General features: G+C 40.9%; 1 protein-coding gene across 3 annotated transcripts in view; it reads right to left on the reverse strand.

The window, feature by feature from the left end:
- The window catches only part of NUP214 (nucleoporin 214kDa), a 127,063-nt gene that overhangs the window by 92,911 nt on the left and 14,728 nt on the right, over positions 1-19,424 (reverse strand). For 2 of the 3 annotated variants that reach the window (XM_011971141.1, XM_011971142.1), the window contains exons 10-17: positions 18,188-18,314; positions 16,903-17,064; positions 12,837-13,311; positions 11,265-11,440; positions 9,973-10,067; positions 6,492-6,578; positions 6,141-6,290; positions 5,007-5,165 (exon numbers count right to left, since the gene is read on the reverse strand). In XM_011971141.1, the coding sequence (XP_011826531.1) occupies positions 5,007-5,165; positions 6,141-6,290; positions 6,492-6,578; positions 9,973-10,067; positions 11,265-11,440; positions 12,837-13,311; positions 16,903-17,064; positions 18,188-18,314 (1,431 nt within the window). Of the gene's footprint in view, positions 1-5,006; positions 5,166-6,140; positions 6,291-6,491; positions 6,579-9,972; positions 10,071-11,264; positions 11,441-12,836; positions 13,312-16,902; positions 17,065-18,187; positions 18,315-19,424 lie in introns of all 3 variants that reach the window. The other variant, XM_011971143.1, reaches the window with a different exon arrangement.

Consider the following 19,424-nt stretch of genomic DNA (forward strand, 5'->3'; position numbering starts at 1 on the left):
GGCGTGTGCCTGTAGTCCTGGCTACTTGGGAGGTTGAAGCAGGAGGCTCACTTGAGCCCGAGTTTGAGACTGCAGTAAGCTAGGATCAAGCCACCACACTACACACTCTGGCCCAAGCAACAGAGAAAGACCCTGTCTAAAATAAAAAACAAAAACAAAAACAAAACAGAGCTAGACAAGGTGAGGTACACCTATAGTCCCAGCTACTCAGGAGGTTGAATTAGGAGGATCCCGGGTCCAGGAATTCAAGGCTTTTGTGTACCATAATCATGCCTATGAATAGCCATTGCACTCCTGGGCTACATAGCAAAACTCTGCCTCTTAAAAAAAAATAAATAAATAAAACTGAGGCATTCAATTAAGTATGTCTACAAATGGAGATAATGTGCTATACACTAGGAAAAACAGTTTACATCTATAGAGAGATCTTATTATGTTTAAATGTATTTTCAAAATTATTTGTGTAGCCAGAGAAATCAGACAAGAGAAAAAATAAAGGGTATCCAAATTGGTAAAGAAAAAGTCAAACGGCTGCTGTTTGCCAATGTTATGATCGTGTACCTAAAGACCCCTAAAGACTCATCCAAAAAGGTCCTAGATCTGATAAATGAATTCAGTAAACTTTCAGGATACAAAATCAATGTACACAAATCAGTAGCACTGCTATACAACAAGAGCAACCAAGCTGAGAATCAAATAAACAACAACCCCTTTTACAACAGCTGCAAAAAATAAAAACCAAAAATCAAAAACAAAAACAAAACCCCAAACTTAGGAATATACCTAACCAAGGAGGCGAAAGACCTCTACAAGGAAAACTACAAAACATTGCTGAAAGAAATAATAGACGACACAAACAAATGGAAACAACACAAACAAATAGAAACACATCCTACGCTCATGGATGGGTAGAATCAATATTGTGAAAATGACCATATTGCCAAAAACAATTTACAAATTCAAGGCATTTCTCATCAAAATACCATCATCATTCTTCACAGAACTAGAAAAAAAAATCCTAAAATTCATATAAAACTAAAAAGAGCCCACACAGTCAAAGCAAGAATAAGCAAAAAGAACAAATCTGGAGTTATCACATTGTCTGACTTCAAACTATACTACAAGGCTATAGTCACCAAAACACCATGGTACTGGTACAAAAATAGGCAGACAGACCAATGGAAAAGAATAGAGAACCCAGAAATAAAGCCAAATTCTTAGAGCCAACTGATCTTCAACAAAGCAAACAAAAAACATACAGTGGGGGAAGGACACCCTATTCAACAAATAGTGCTGGGATAATTGGCAAGCCACACATAAAACAATGAAACTGGATCCTCATCTTTCACCTTATACAAAAATCAACTCAAGATGAATCAAAGACTTAAATCTAAGACTTCAAACCATAAAAATTCTAGAAGATAACATCAGAAAAACTCTTACAGAGGCTGACTTAGGCAAGGAGTTCATGAACAAGAATCCAAAAGCGAATGCAACAAAAAGGTAAATAAATGGGACTTAATTAAGCTTCTACACAGCAAAAGAAATAATCAGCAGAGTAAACAGACAACTCACAGATTGGGAGAAAATTTTCACAAACTATGCATCTGACAATGGACTAATATCCAGAATCTATAAGGAACTCAAATGTATCAGCAAGAACAAAACAAACAATTCCACCAAAAAGTGGGCTATGGACATGAACAATTCTTAAAAGATACACAAATGGCTGACAAACATACGAAAATACGCTCAACATCACTAATTATCAGGGAAAAGCAAATCAAAACCACAATGCAATACCATCTTACTTCTGCAAGAATGGCCATCATTAAAAAATTAAAAAATAATAGATGTTGGCGTGGATGTGGTAAAAAGGGAATACTTTTACACTGCTGGTGGGAACGTAAACTAGTACAACCACCACAGAAAACAGTATGGAGATTCCTTAAAGAACTAAAAGTATCTACCATTTGATCCAGCAATCCTACTACTGTGTATCTACCAAGAGAAACAGAAGTCATTACATGAAAAAGACACTTGCACACGCATGTTTACAGCAGCACAATTCGCAATTGCAAAAATATAGAACCAATCCAAATGCCCATCAATCAACAAGTGGATAAAGAAAATGTGACACACATATATACACTACTACTCAGTCATAAAAAGGAATGAAATAATGGCATTTGCAGCAACCAGGGAGGAGCTGGAGACCATTATTCTAAGTGAAGTAACTCAGGAATTGAAAACCAAACACCATTTGTTCTCATTCATAAGCAGGAGCTAAACTATGAGGAGGCAAAGGGATAAGAATGATACAATGGAACGGGTGCAGTGGCTCACACCTATAATCCTAGCATTCCAGGACACCAAGACGGGCAGATCACTTGAAGTCAGGAGTTCAAGACCAGCCTGGCCAAAACAGTGAAAAAGGATGCAGTGAGCCAAGATCACATCACTGCACTCCAGCCTGGGTGACAGAATGAGACTGTAAATAAATAAATAAATAAACAGAATGATACAATGGACTCTGGAGACTTGGGGGGAAGGGGGGGCAGTAAGGGCTAAAAGACTACACATTGGGTACAGTGTACACTGCTTGGGTGATGGGAGATCAAAATCTCAGAAATCACCACTAAAGAACTTATCCATGTAACCAAACACCACTTGTTCCCCAAAAATTATTGAAATTTTTAAAAATTAAAAAAACACCATAATTGTGGATAAGGGTCTATGTCCCATCTGAAAAAGAGAAAATGTAATTTAAAAAGAGCCGAGCTGATTCAAGAGAAGTAGAAATAACCTTAGTAGCAAATGTAACTTTCAACTCAATACCTGATGACTACAGAAGGCTCTTTCCTTTGATCTCTTCAGATACAACCACACCTCTGTGTTAGCTGCTGCTGTTTCTTTGGAATGCCTTCCCAATTGTGTCCACCAGCCAAAAACAATTATTCTTTTAAAGCCTAACACAAATACTTCTTTTCTCTGGCTCAGCTACTCCCTCACCTGTGGTCCCATAGCAACATATCCCACACTACATTTACATGTTCATCTTTCTGTCACTTACCCAACTGCAAGAATTGTAAACCTGCATGAACCGTAAACCAGACTCTTGAGTACGAGCAAAGGCTCTTGAGTCAGACTGCCTAGGTTCAAGGTTTCAAGGTTTATTAGTGGTAAAACCTGGGCAGTTTCAGTTATCTTGGTTTCATCATCTGTGCATTGCCCACAGTAAACACTCAATACATGCTGACTAGTATTACCTACTTAGCACCATGAAAAAAGAAAATTATTCCCTTCTGAATAAGCGTCCCCCTAAAGCTGTATGCTTTCCTCTTAGTTTGTTAATAGAGAAATAGGTGGAAAGGCACGTAGGAAGAATATGTAGCTAGGACGCAGAGTGGATGCCTGTAATTTGATAAGCAGTAGGCAGGCAGCACTCTCTCGCTGAGAGGTAATAGGTAGGAGGATGCATCAGGAATACCAGAGGGCTGCAGATCACAGTAAGGGCTCTGCAATCTTTGTTGAAGAAGGAACCTTTCTTTTTTTTTTAATTTTCAGTAAGTTGACCAGGTGTGGGACAGAAACACTGGGGAACAATAAAGCTTGCGGCCTCAAATTATCTGAGGCAAGAACAATTCATCACACCCACAAACCCCACAGATGTCATGAGGAAGACCAGAAATGCCAGTGAACCCTTCCTGCTGGAATTCCAGACAAATGTGAGATAGCAGAAGAGAAACCCCACACTAAGGCCAGTGACACAATGATTCGGTGTAAACTAAAAGATGGAAAGCAAAATCCAATTAGCGAAAGCAGAGATTAAGAATAATTAAGAATGGTGGCTCACACCTGTAACCCCAAAACTTTAAGATTACAAAGGCAGGAGGATGACTTGAGCTCAGGAGTTCGAGACCAGCCTGGATAATGTAGTGAGACCCGATTTCTACAAAAAATTTAAAAATCAGCTGGGTGTGGTGGCACACATCTGCAGTACCAACTATGTGGGAGGCTGAGGTGGGAGGATCACTTGAGCCCAGGAGGCTGAGGCTGCAGTGAGCTGTGATGGTGCCACTGCACTTTAGCCTAGGCAACAGTGCGAGACTCCATCTCAAAAAAAAAAAGAATTCAAAAGAAAAGCTAAAGTGTGGCATACAGAAAAGAGCTCAGGAAAATGGAGGTTTCAATTCTGGTTCCCTTTTTCCTAGCCAACATGACCTTGGACAACCTACTTAGCCTATGAAATTTAATTTCCAGTTAGCTGTATAATGGGGCTACAGGGACCAGTAACTCTTACCTTGCAGAGCAGCTGGCTTTGAAGGCTAGAAATAATGCATAAGAAACACTTAGCAGATTAAATGGCACTCAAGAAATAGTTGCCACTTTAATAACTACTATTTATAATTCAACGTATAAATATACGTTTCAACAGAGTACTCTATATTAAGCTTAAGGTTTAATAAAGAATTTTGGCCAGTCACACCTGTAATTCCAGCACTTTGGGAGGCCAAGGCAGGAGGACTGCTTGAACCCAGGAGTTCCAAGAACAGCCTGGGCTGGGTAGCATAGTAACACCTTGTCTCTCCAAATAAAATATTCAAAATTAGCCAAGTGTGGTGGCACATGCCTGTGGTCCTGGCTACTCAGGAGACTGAGGCAAGAGGATCACGTAAGCGCAGGAGGTCAAGGCTGCAGGGAGCTGTGATCATGCCATTGCACACTAGCCGGGCAACAGTGAGAAGACCCTGCCTCAAGAAAAAATAAAAATTTAAAAAATCTTTTTAAATGAAAAAAATTACATAATTACATGAAGTGCACTTTTTTTTTTTTTTTTTTTTCCGCCACAGTTAAGGAAGTTTATGGGAAGTATGGTAAATTATAAGCAGAAAATCAACAACTTCAAAATGAGCCATCATCCAAATCTATATGCAAAAAGAGGTAGCAATTGTTACATGAGTTTGTTTTTAAATCTTTTAAATAGATTTACATAGATCTCCTACCTGAAGCTGAGCTTCACTCTTGGGATCCAGTGGTCTTTTATAAAGCAAATGCAGATAACCAGAGTCACGATTTCTTTCATTTTGTTCTCTGGCTTCCTCAACACCAGCAAAGCCCTCAAGTAAAGTTGTTTTCAGGCTACTTATATCTCCATGAAGCGACTAGAAAAAGTATAATAATGTGTTGATGCAAAAAGTTGTTAAGTCCAAACCTTTCTGCTTGGATCAAGGAAGGTGGTGTTTCTCAAACACTGAACACAACGAACATATGAATATACTTAACTCGTGTAAAAAAAGAATTTAACTGTTTAGAATGACACTAATGTTCTTTTTTTACATTTATTTTTCATCTCCATTAAAAAAAAATACATTCTAACGACTGAAAATGCAGAAAATACAAAAAGCATGGGCTCTAATACTACTATGTGAAGATAATTACTGCTAACACTCTAAAGAACTTTCCTGTTTCCAAACATGCTATTTAAGACCCGAACTCTGGAATCAGACAGTCTGAAGCAGAATCCTGGCACCACTACTTACTAAGTGGGTGACTTTTGACAAATTTACCTAAGCCTCAGTTTCCTGACTTGCAAAATAGAGAGAGTAACAGTATGTATGACACAGCAAAGTTGTGGAGGATTCAGTGAGATAATATAAGTGATGTGTTTGGCACAGTTCCTGGCACACAGTAAGTAGTAATAACAGTAACAATAATTAACACTATTAACACCAAACATTTAATATTTTCATACTGCATATGTCCTAAAATATCCTTTTTAAAAAATCTAACACTTTAAGATAGTAAAATTTCAAATATACCTAAATTAAATTAACAACTATAATAAACTTTATGCAGTGCATAGCATGTGTCAAAGGGGTAGAAACTCACTCCACCTTATGGATGAGAAAACCAAAAAACAGAGTAACTAGGTTAACTTGCCCAAAGTCACATAATTTATTAAGTGTGAAGGTAGGATCTGAACTCAGGGATTCTAGGCAAGCTACTCAGTCACGTTAAAAAAACAACAACATTGGTGGTCCTTGAAGAAATAAAGTAAATACACCCATGGAGTATTAGGAGAAAAAAAAATTGTTAAAATGCAATTCAACTCAGGAAAAGTATCCATAAACACAAACCTCTGTGGTCTCTTTAATCTCCAAAAGAAAGGTATGCAAGTCATCTGATTCTGTTCGCAGCATCTTCATTTCCTCAGAAGTGCCCACTTGGAAACAGGCTTTGGAAGTTCGGGCTTTTAACTCTTCCAACTCCTTCTGAAAGTGTGCAATCTGTAGAAGACACAAGTGAGGAACTACTCAGTCTGAAGGACAAACAGTAATGTCACTGCTACTGTGCTTACTAACTGCTCACACTGCTGGGATGGGTCATGCTTCAGTGCTAGAATGAACTAGTCGTATAAGGGTTGGCACTCTGACCTATTCAAGTCTGTCAGCTACTTCCAGAAAAACATCCTCAGGAAGCAAATTTACCTCCTCCCCAATTCCAGCCATCACAGGATCTGAATCTTTCCACTGATGTCCCTGCTTTTCTGCAACAGCAGGCTGAAGTGACTTTGCCTGAAATGGAAGGCAAAAGGTTTAAAAATTGATCCTATACAAGCCATAGCTGCTTTTTTTTTTTTTTTTCAGAGTCTGGCTCTGTCGTCCAGGCTGGAGTGCAGTGGCGCAATCTCGGCTCACTGCAAGCTCCGCCTCCTGGGTTCACACCATCCTTCTGCCTCAGCCTCCCGAGTAGCTGGGACTACAGGTGCCCGCCACCATGCCCGGCTAACTTTTTGTATTTTTTTTTTTTTTTAAGTAGAGACGGGGTTTCACTGTGTTGGCCAGGATGGTCTCGATCTCCTGACCTCGTGATCCACCAGCCTCGGCCTCCCAAAGCGCTGGGATTACAGGTGTGAGCCACCGCGCCCGGCCCAAGCCATAGCTTCTATACGCAATTATATCAGTGCCTATTATAGGGAGTGGTGCTCCTGTAACACAGCATTGTTTCTTCACTCATTCTAACGAACCCTTATTTATAGGATCTCTACTTTGTGTAAGGCAAGTTCTAGACAGTGCAGGGAGAGGTGAACAAGTAGATGAGGGCCCAACTCTCATGGAACTTACCTCCTACTAGGATATGCTAAATAATAAAATATAAACATATCTGATAATTTCAGTGGGAGAACAAACAGGAAAACATAAAGAGAATAAAAGAGGGCACTACTTCAGATGAGATGGCCAAGAAAGCCCTCACTGCGGGCTGCCCTCTGAACTGAGGCTGCAAGCAGAAAGCAAGCTATGGGATCTGCAGGAAGCACCTGCCAGGCAGCAAGAAAGGGAAGTGCAGAGGTCTCAAGGCAGGAGAAACCTTGGCAAAGAAAAAAAGTAAACACGGGCTCTGTGAAGTCAGGGCAGACGCTGGAGAGGGCAGGGGTGGGGTCAGGAAGGTAGGCCAGGGTAGGTCATGTAAGGTCACAACAAGGAGTTTGGGTTCTATTCTGAAGGTGCTGGAAAGCTACTACTGGTGTTTTAGGAGAGTTTAAATCTCCTTTATGAGTTAAAAGATCTCTCTTGCTGCTATCTAGAGCAGGGATAGCAGAGAGAGTACTCAAGAGGTTAACAAGGTGAGAGGTGGCAACAGCTTGACACAGGATGCTAGCAGGGTGACAGAGTTGTGGCCTTATGACATGTGACACAGCAGAGGGTGGAGCTGACAAGACCTCCTGCCAGCCTGGACTGCGGACAGGTATCGTTGAAGAGAGGGATCTAGGATGCTTTGGGGCTTGGGACTTGTGCAAACATCTGGTTTGTTAGTGCTACTTATTCATTGGAAAAGGACTAGCCTCTAGAGGAGACAGAAATCAAGAGTTCTGCTTTAAAGATGCTATAATTTGAAATGCCCTTTAGACTATTTGATACTTAACAACGATTAACACTAAAGAGGTCTTAGACTGCATCAGCATTCATTAACAGCAAACATTTATCTGACAAACACTGTGTGTCATCCATCATGCCACAAGCGTGAACTGTGACCTGGGCACTTACTATGTACCCAGTACAGGTGTGTGTTAGGGTAGGAGAAGGGTTGGTTAGGGGGACACAGAAAGGAAAAGACATAACTCTCATTCTCAGGGCACTCAAGTAATCACGTGGGAAACAGACATACAATTCTCTTTACATTACACCATAAAAATAAACTGAGATGACGGACTACAAATCTAAATACGAAAGATAAAATAATAAAGCTTTTAGAAAAACATCTTTTTGACCTTGAAATAGAAAATGATTTCTAAAACAAAACATGAAAAACATTAATCATAAAAGAAGAAAAAACTGATATACTCGCCAGGCACGGAGGCTCACGCCTGTAATCCCAGCACTTTGGGAGGCCGAGGCGGGTGGATCACGAGGTCAGGAGATGGAGATCATCCTGGCTAACACCGTGAAGCCCCGTCTCTACTAAAAACACAACAAATATTAGCCGGGCATGGTAGCGGGCGCCTGTAGTCCCAGCTGCTCGGGAGGCTGAGGCAGGAGAATGGCGTGAACCTGGGAGGCGGAGCTTGCAGTGAGCCGAGATGGCGCCACTGCACTCCAGCCTGGGCGACAGAGCCAGACTCCATCTCAAAAATAAAATAAAAAAAAAAAAAACTGATATACTCAACTGTATTAAAATGAAGAACGTGTATTCATTGAAGAGACCAAAAAGACAATGAATGGACAATTCACAGTGAGAACATATTTGCATTGTATGTGCATGTATGTGTGTGTATTCAAGGAACTAACTCTTAAAAATCAGAAGGAAAAAGCCGGCAATCCAACAGAAAAATAGAATAAAGACATGAACGGACACAACATAAAAGAAAATATTCAAATGGCCAATAATCATATTTCAAAAAGCTCAATTTTGCTAATCATTAGAGAAATACAAATTAAAACCACAAAACAATACAAGAAAAGATGAAAAATACCAAGAGTGGCAAGTAGGCGGAGCAGCCAGAAGTCTCATACACTCTTGGTGGGAATCTACTAATGAGGAATACATGCAGAGTCTATGATCCAGCAATCTCACTCATAGGGATACACCCAAGAGAAACCTGTACATGTGTTCACTGAAGACATCAACTGGAACGGTCATCGCAGTACTACATACAATGGCTTAAACCTGAAAACTACTCAAGTGCCCATCAGAGTGGAACAAATACTTGTAATATAATCACACAATAAATTCCATACAACAATGACATGGATAAATCTCACAAACATAATGTTGAACAAAGCAGCCAGATATAAGAATACATACTGCACAATTCCACGTGATAGGAGGTACAGGCAGGCTAACCTCATCTATGCTATCGGAAATCGGGAAACCAGCTACTCTGGCAAGAGTAGTGATTAGAAGGGGATAGGTGAAAAAGAACGCTGGGGTTCTGACCTCCGCCTCCCGGGTTCAAGTGATTCTCACGCCTCAGCCTCCCCAGGAGCTGGGACTACAAGCGCGCGCCACCACGCCCAGCTAATTTTTGCATTTTTAGTAGAAACGGGGTTTCACCATGTTGACCAGGCTGGTCTCGAACTCCTGGCCTCAGGTGATCTGCCCGCCGTGACCTCCCAAAGTGCTGGGATTACAGTCGTGAGCCACCATGCCCAGCCAGGTTCTTGTAAAATTCTGTTTCTTAATCTGGATGCTCGTTACCAATGTTCAGTTGGTGACAATTCACTGAGCTGTACAAGTATCATGTGTACTTTTTTCTATGTGTATTATACAAGAATAAAAAATTAAAATAGCTAAATGGCTTTTATGAGTATACAAGTATTCAAACCTCGCACTTTGGTATTTACTATCACATAGTCCCAATTACTATGTCCAAGGTCTGAATTCTAAAACATGAAAATTTATTTTATTCACATGTATGCTTGGGGCAGTAAATTAATAAACACAAATATCGCAAACTGAATTTAAACACACCTGGGGAGAGCCTGGCTTCGCTGCTGGAGGGGTTATCCTGGGTGATTTCTGTACCATTGAGGGCACAGGGCTTGGACTGCCCTGAGCAGATCGTCCTGCTTGAAAAAGAAGTCAGTTAAAATATATAGCATTTATTACCCTTATTTCTCCTACCACAAATGTCCTTTCTCCAAATCTAAGAAATGAAGTTACACATTGCCCCTGGGCCCACTTTCATGATTTACTTTAAAGAGTGATGACCACCAGCTGCGCTAGCCTTTGTTCTAAGACAATAAAAAAAAAAAATTAAAATTTTAGGAGCCGGGTATGGTGGCTCAAACCTGTAATCCTAGCCTTTTGGGAGACTGAGGCAGGAGGATTGCTTGAGCCCAGGAGTTTGAGACCAGCCTGAGCAAGATGGCAAGATCCTGTCTCTATAAAAAATTTTAAATATTAGCCGACGGTGGTGGTACATGCCTGAGTTACTCGGGAGGCTGAGGTGGGAAGATCACTTGAGCCCAGGAGGTAGAGGCTGATGTGCCTGGGTGAGAGAGTGAGAGTGTCTCAAAAAAAACAAAAGCAAACAAAAAAAAAAACTTCCTGCTTACAGCAGTATGACTGACTGTGAAAATACAAATATAGTCACTGCAGGTACTCTCTCTTCTGTGTTTCTTTTTTTTTTTTTTCGTGACGGAGTCTCGCTCTGTAGCCCAAGCTGGAATGCAGTGGCACAATTTCAGCTCACTGCAATCTCCGCCTCCTAGTTTCAAGTGATTCTCCTGCCTCAGCCTCCCGAGTAGCTGGGATTACAGGCATCCGCCACCACACCTGGCTCATTTTTGTATTTTTAGTAGAGATGGGGCTTTGCCATGTTGGCCAGGCTGGTCATGAACTCCTAACCTCTGGTGATTCACCTGCCTCGGCCTCCCAAAGTGCTGGTATTACAGGCGTGAGCTACCGCACCCCACCAAACAATTCTTTTGCCTGTGTTTCTTAAAGAACTGTTCTGTAACTGCTCTTCATGGAGGGCAGACTCCACATGAAAATAAATGCCCAAGAGCAAGACACGTTCTTTGAATCATTAAGTACACTTAGCCCCATAAGAAGTGTCAGAGAGAAGCGTGGCAGCATTAAGCCAGAGCAAATCTCCCAATTCAGAGTATGAAAATCACAGCACATTAATCATTAATGCATGATACAGGAAGCAAGAAAAAATAACCTTGTCCAACTACATTAGTAGGACTCTTAACACTTAAAACTGTTAATCTGAGAAGGCAGGGCTGAGGTCTAAAGTTGTCTGCTTAAAATCATACCTGATGGTGAGGGCAAGACTGAGGACTTCAATGGCACGGAATTAGGTGATGCTGAGAGAGGCGTGGGATGGCTGAGTGGTCCAGAAGCAGCTGGCTTGGAGGCAGAAGAGAATGGCGGCATCGAGGGTGCGCTCTGGGAGCTACTAACAGGAGCAGAGGTAGCCGCAACAGTAAACCTGAAAAATGGCAGCCCCAAGGTCTCAGAAGAGCCTGCTAGAAGATTCTTTTACACTAGCATGAGCAATGTCATAAAAAGATAACTTATTATCTTTTATGTTAACTTATAAAGATAACATATATTTTGCCTTCAGGAAACATAAATGTTTAGCTATTTCTTATAAAAGATGAAAGCTGCAAGGAAACATTTCTCTTATTGTCTGCTTATTTAGGAATTAATTATTCAGGGGAAATATCAAGTACTTAACTTGAAGATAAAACTAAGTTTATCACAATATGAAATACCAAGCTGATCATGATATGAAATGCTATTGTTTCCAGCTGAGTTTTAAACATGAGGTGGGACACAATTATGCTTAGGAGAGTTAGTACTTTCTCTTACCAAGGAAATTACTGAGAACTCCTTTTGAGAGTGAGCACCTTCTCTGGGGAGTGAAAAAGGAAGAGGAATGCAGGTCACTGTCTTTGGGATACTTATGGCCTAAAAGAAATGTAAAGTCGGCTCCACCTAAAGAGCAAAAGTCTGTAGACAATCTAAACATCCAGCATTAGAAGACTGGTCAGATAAACTGTGGTGTAGCCAGCAAAATGGAACACTATGTAACCCTCAGCATGAAGTGGATGTGTGCCAGTTCAGTACTAACAGTAACTGTGGCGGCAGCACCTCCACCACAGCAACAACAGATAGGACAGGCAAGCAGGGAAAAAGCTGGTAGTACTTATATTTGGTGGTTATCTTAGGAACTCATGGTTATCTTGGGAGGGGTTACAAGATATAAGGGACTGCTTCCCTCAAAAAGCTTACATTCTAGTGGTGAGAAAAGAACAAGCAGATAAAAAAGTAAATAAATAAGAAATGAGTGAGCTGCAGGACCCAGATCTGGAGGAAACTGGATACCAACCTAAGAATTAGCAGTGAGCAGCCACAGGACTTCATAGGGACTGCCAAGCAGAAGAATCACCTAACGATTTACAGTGTCACAAGATGACTTTGTGGTTGTGTAGACAGCAGTTCGGAGTGAGTTAAGGGTAGACACGGGAGGAAAAAAGACAACAAGGGATTCATTTCCCTTCCAGGATACATATTCTGGATTGCTTCTTTTTTAAAAATAATATTGCCTACATTTATAATGTAAAAAAGCAAAACAAGTATCTGAATATAAATCCCTAGTAGTCAAAAAAATAAATAAAATGCCAGCTAAGAGACACTTCTGAACTCTATCCACTGATGAAATGTCAGCTTTTTATGTTGGCTGAATTTCTGTCATTTGCAAGTATTACTCTGGGTAAAAAATTCTACTCAGTAACTCCTCTCACAGCAACTCTACTTGTAGCAAATAACATCTAATATTTCTACTCAACCCACAGAAGAATCAAACTTTAGAAGTGACTTACTTTTCACTCAGGTTGACTTTGACAGCAGAGGCTGAGGGTGGGAAGGAGGGCTTCACCGCTATATTTGGAGCAGACACACTTGGCACTGGTGTACTTTCCAGGGTAGGCTTAAAACCAGATGATCCAAAGGAGAATGAGGCAGCTGATGGACCTGTGGGAGACGCTGCAGGGGTGAGGGCTAGGGAGGCTTTAGAAGGGGGAACAAAAGAGAAGGTTGATGGGCCAGGGCTCGGGGCTGCTTTGGAGCTGTCAGAACCACTGGAATATGAAGATGGCTCCCCAGTGACGGCAGCCGATGACTTCAAGGATGAAGAACCAAAGGAGAACACAGTGGGGGCTCCACCAGCAGGAAGCAAAGAAAAAGTGGCAATGGGAGCGGCAGGTGACGAAGGTGGCAGAGAGGCAGGGGCTGCAGCTGCAGAAGCATCCAGTTTCTGTGGGGCTTGAGAGGAGGTCGGGGTAGTGGGAGTACTTCCTGCAGTGACAAAAAAGGAAGGAAAATGTTAACACCATAACAGTGAGGTTGACATAATAGAAAGAAAGTGGAAAAGAATTTGTGGTAGAATGAAGTCAGGAATGTTACTAGTTGAAGAAGCAAAAAGAACAGGTGGGAACACAGTTAATGTTGGAGTTTTCAGGTGGCATGAGATAAATGAAACTGAAGGGAAACTAAGAAAAGACATTAGAATAATTGGACTTCATGGACTTCTCAGTGCTACTATAGCACACAAAACAATTTAGTCACTGCAACATTTCATTAACTGGGAAAAAGTTTTAATTCAGACTTCCACCTTATTTCACTAAAACTAATTCCACATAAATACACATAGAAAGTCACACAAATACATGTATCTCAAAACAAAGGAGACAAATTGACAGATGTTAGGTCTCAGAATCTAAAACCTTGATAAATTTAGAAGTGACCAAAAAAAAAAAAAAATCGCAAAGGGAGAAGGTTAAGATTTGTGTAAAAAATAGCTACTCAGGTATCATAACTAAATGGTAACGAACTAAAAAGATCCATAGCAAATGACAAATAAGATGTTTTCTATTTTTTAAAAAGCTCATACAAATTGAGAGTTTAAAATTTCAGAACTAATAAACAGGGAATCTAATTCACATAAACACATTTAATCTCTCTCATCAAAGAAATATAAACAAGGTACATTTCTAATTTGTCCTCTAAATTATAAGAATTTAAATACGTATAACCCCTTACGTTTGGATGGGTAAAACAAGCCTGAAACTTTTTATCACTGGTAGGTGACTAGTAAGTTTTTTAAAGAAAACATTTTGGCATTGTATAAAAAACCATAAAAAACAGACCCAGTAATTCCTCTTCTAAGAATAAAGCTTACAAAAATAATGCAAAAAATGAAAAAGATATTTAATGCAATCCAAATGGTTAGGGGGAAAAAAAAAAGTCAATGGAAGGCTGGGTGCAATGGCTCATGCCTGTAATCCCAGAGCTTTGGGAAGGCAAAGCAGGAGGACCCTTTGAGTCCAGGAGTTTGAGCCCAGCCTGGGGAACAAAGTGAGACCCTGTTGCTACAAAAAATACAAAAAAAATCAGCCAGGTGTGATGGCTTGTGCCTATAGTCCCAGCTATTTGGGAGGCTGAGGTGGGAGGATCACTTGGACTTGGGAGGCAGAGGCTGCAGTGAGCCAAGATCCTGCCACTACACTCCAGCCTGTGCAACAGAGTGAGACCCCTGTCTCAAAAATGAATAAATTTTTTTTCTATTTTCCAAACTTTCCATAAGGTAAAAATATTAACCTTTAAATTAAATAACCAACTAAATAAATAACAAAGGAATACTTTGTGTCAATATTTTCTATTTATATTAATAGTTAATAGAGCTTGGCTGTTCCAAATTACCTAAGATGGCAATTTATCTTCATGGAAGACACTATGTCTAAAGCAATGTAATAATACTTAGGATACAAGTATGAAAATACTACTTTCTGAAAACAAAAATCCAAGTAAACTGTCACTTTGAGGACAAGTATAATAATGCAAGCAAACCTATTCTATTAATACTTCTTTATACAACAGATATGGAACCAGCAACAACTAACTTCTGTAAAGACACACATAGATGTTAAACACTTCCATGCATATTAGGCAAACTGACATGAAAAATATATACCAGACCCTAAAGAAATCATTAGCATTTTTTCCACTGAAAACGAACTGATTATTGGAAAACCATCATGCTACTACTACTTCTGATCAATACCGCATTCTTGGAACTGCAGTGTAGAAACAGGTGGAATCATTAATGTCTTCTGAACCCATGAAGTAGGTGTTAGCTACACTTAGCTGACAGGACAGACACTCTCCCTGCAGGGGCTCTATTACATTCATCTGAACACAACTACTACCTCTGGACAAACGGTGAAGGAAGAGGGGAGTTTCTCTAGGAAAGGCTAACAGTAAAACTGGCCTCTGATTGTGCTCCAGTGTTGAATGTGCTAGTAGCAAACGCTCAGAAACAAACCTCGTCCCACAGGCTCCTAATCTCACAGTCTGCTCTGCTTATTACAGACACACCAGGCAGCTGGGTTTAGGTAGTTCACGGTACCCTTATTTATGGCTGAATAAAGAGGAAAAAAAACCCAACACAAAGAGTACACACTACGAATAACGGACTACCCTGATACAACACTCTGCAAGCCATCTGGTGTATCACTTGGGGTAGTGCTGCCAGTGTTAGGGCCCAAGTATCTGAGTGGCTCTATTTGGGATATACAACTCACTGTGGACTGGGATGCAGTGAGAGAATATACCCCTAAGTATTGTTAACCTTATCCAAACCAACTGGTCATACATTTTTGCTTAGATAGGAAACTGGTCATAATAGAAGAAAAAAATGTATTAGTTATATACTCACAGAATTCAAAAGGAGAAATATTAGTCAAATTTGAATATATGAAACAATGATCTTTTTAAAAGTTTTATATTTTCTGGTCACAGTGTATCATGTCTATAATCCCAGCACTTTGGGAGGCTGAGGCAGGAGGAACACTTGAGTTCAGGTGTTTGAGACCAGCCTGGGCAACATAGTAAGATCCTATCTCTATAAACCATTTAAAAAACAGCTGCATATGGTGGCGTATGCTTGTAGTTCCAGCTGCTTGGGAGGCTTAGGTGGGACTGCCTGAGCCTGGGAGAGTAAGGCTACAGTGAGCTGTCATCATGCCACTGCACTGCAACCTAGGCAACAGAGTAAGACCCTGTCTCCACAAAAAAAAAAAAAAGTTTCTTTTCACAAGTGATACAAATGTCACTGTAAACATTTAAAAAATACAGACTAGTATTTACATGTGTGCACTCATTTTCATGGAGGATAGGTACCAAAGTGTTGACTGTGGCTATTGCTTGATGACCGATGGGCTTTAAGTGATTATGGTTTTGTATGCTCTCATTTTCCTCCAATAAACATCTATTACTTAAGCAATGTTTCCAAAAGGAGAAAAAAACCTCAAGAAAATATAAACAACAAAAATATCCATGTTCCCTTCACCCAGAAACAACCACCATTTAGACTTTAAATTCATCTCCAAGTTTTTTTTCTATGTATGTTTTTTTCTCATACAAAAAGGAACACAGAATATAGGGTTTTGTTTTTTTTGTGTGTGATGTATTCCACTCACTCCTTCCCAGTCAATAAATGTAACATTTATAATTGTTACATGGCATTTCACTGTCAGACTATACAATCATTTCTTTAACCAATCCCCATGACTAAGCACAATGTCTTCTGGATGCATATCACATAACACAGGGTCTTAGAATACTGTTGGTAAACGACTGGATGCAAACCATCTGGTTGACCTTCCTTCATCTCCGAAGTAAAGTAATGGCTGTGGAATAAAGCTTGAGGGTAGGGAAAGGCAAATATGTGCATGCATGTTCAAAAAAAAGATTAGCGTGTGCCTTCCTAAGACAGACGAGCCTGGTAAAGATAATCACTATGTGTCTTCACACCATGTTGGTTCTTGGAAATACTCTTGTGCAAGTCCCATGGAATCCCTTACTGATAAAGCAGGCAGAGACACATACCTGGTGACTTGGGCTGTCGCTCTCCTTCTAATGAAAGTCGCTCCGGTGTTTTGATGAGAGACTTAACTCCAGGATTTTGATTAATCATATAAAATGGACAAAGCACACCATCTGTTGAAAGTAACATGAGAACTGGAGTAGGAGGAAGAGTCTTTTCATCATCTGTTAAAAAAGAAAACAAAAGCAATAAAAGAACCAAGTCAATTTAAGGGCCTGAGGCCGGAAGGCAAAGACTGCCCTCAACATGAAGAGGGTTTACGGGGCTCATCTGAATAGCAGCTCAAGTTAGTTTGTTCTGATTTTAGACCCAAACAGCCTTCCATGCCCCAGCTAAAGAGAGCTCCTGCCGCTATCGGACCACCACCATCCTGCTGGGCCCTGCCTAGAAGCTCCATCAGTCCCCCGGTAGCTCTGACTCTCCCAAAGGTCTCTCAGTTTTTACGAGTGTCTCAGTGTTCAGGAGGTAGGCTTGGCATTCCCCTGACCAAGACAAGAGTATCTAGGAAGTACTTGGGTTATTAGGAAAATGAGACTAGACTCTTCGGAATGGACAGGACACAGAAAGATGAGTCAAACTACTTAATCCTCATTCACAATTGAATGACAAGTATGTATTTTATCAATTAAGGTTTCAAGAGAATCAGAGCAAATGAGCTAATCAGAACAAATACTCCTGCCTAATCAGGGAAAGAACAAGCAACTTAATGGTGCCTGATGAGGACACCTCTCTAAACTTAAGTACCAGATGGCAAAAACTGTTTCTTTTGTGGCACTTTTACATTTCAATGACTACAGCATAGCCAAGCTACTGTAGGGAAGATCTATTCAAAACACATATCCAGGCCCTATTTGGAAATCATGGGCCTGAGATCTCTATTTTCTAATCCTTGCCTTCAAACCAAGTACTGGTGTGCAGTACCAGCTTCGGGTATTGCTTCTTTGGGAGGTCACCACGGAATAGGACTGGACAAAGAAACCAAGCCATAAAATCCTGGCTTGCTCTATATTTCAACCAGATTCTAAGTACACCCAGACACGTGCAAGTGTGCAAACATATACCCACACGTATACACAGTGTCTGGCCTTGGTCTCATCAATGAATATCCATTCAAATCAGTTCAATGTTGTCACAATACAGCCTATATCACTCTTCAGGTAGAAATGTGCTGCCAGAAGCTACAAGTGCCCAGCAGAGCAGACTGTCAGTAACATGTAACTGGTGTTTCAATATTAACCCTAACTAGAAAGAAGACTATTTCTGCACTAATTACCAGGCTACACTTACTGATGGTGATTTCCACTTGGTTCGTATAGTCTACGGCAACTCCCATGGGCAAGGAGTCATCACTCTTGTCTGTCACGGGCAACTCGGCTCGACTAGAATCCTCCAGTAGCCAAGATTCCCAATTAATCTAAAAAAAAAAAAAAAGAAGAAAATGCCACGGTGGTTAGAGCTTTGCATTGGGTCCTTCTAGCACTGTTCAAATAGGAGAGAACAGAGACGCCTCACTTGGTTTAGATTTATGTGTTGACTAGGAGGCTCTGAAATCTGGGAAGGTGGTCTAAAAGCCAGAAGTACCCCCAGCAAACGGGAAGTTAATTTTCCAAATCCACCCCCTCTCTATCTGTTCCTGGTGTACCAAGCCCCTGCCTTGTGAATAATCACTATCATGAACACTTTCTGAGGTGCGTTCCATGACAACTAGGTGGACTGCTGACCATGAGGGCCAAATCCAACAGCTGCAGTCAGCCAGTCAATACCTGCTCCTAGACATTTTGGATCGGGACCAGGAACTCCAGCTCATCTCTACTGGAGTCTTTCACAGAGACGCATGTAAGGCTGGCCTGTGCTCAGATGCCCTGTGCCCAATCGTCTATAGAGACAGAGATAACCATAGTTCTTCTCTTCCCAGTTCTTGGTACCAGCTCCTCAGAATGGTCAGCTTTCCTGTCCCTACAGTCCTTGAGAAAAGACTTTCTAGCAAACTCCCTTTTTGCTTAAGTTTGCTTGGATAGGCTCTGTCCCTTCCAACAAATGATTCTTGGTTTTTAAAATCACTAACAGTTTGCCTAACTTTCATTGTTGACCAGACTGGGAAGCATGAATCACAGGGGAAGAGTGCTTAATGACTAACAAAGAAAAACAGGCTGGATGCAGTGGCTCACGCCTGTAATCCCAGCACTTTGGGAGGCTGAGGCAGGTGGATCATCTGGGGTCAGGAGTTTGAAACCAGCCTGGCTAACATGGTGAAACCCCATCTCTACTAAAAATACAAAATTAGCTGGGCGTGGTGGTATGCAACTGTGGTCCTAGCTACTTGGGAGGCTGAGGCAGCAGAATCACTTGAACCCGGGAAGCAGAGGTTGCGGCGGGCCGAGATCACACCACTGAACTCCAGCCTGGGTTACAGAGTGAGAAAAGAGAAGAAAAGAGAAGAGAAGAGAGGAGGAGAGCAAAGCAAGGCTTTCGCCAGTCAGGTTGTATGAAGTTCCCACATCTTACACTGTGTGGACCTGACTTC

This window comes from Mandrillus leucophaeus, unplaced genomic scaffold (genome assembly GCF_000951045.1).
Source record: "Mandrillus leucophaeus isolate KB7577 unplaced genomic scaffold, Mleu.le_1.0 Scaffold99, whole genome shotgun sequence".
Lineage (NCBI taxonomy): Eukaryota > Metazoa > Chordata > Mammalia > Primates > Cercopithecidae > Mandrillus > Mandrillus leucophaeus.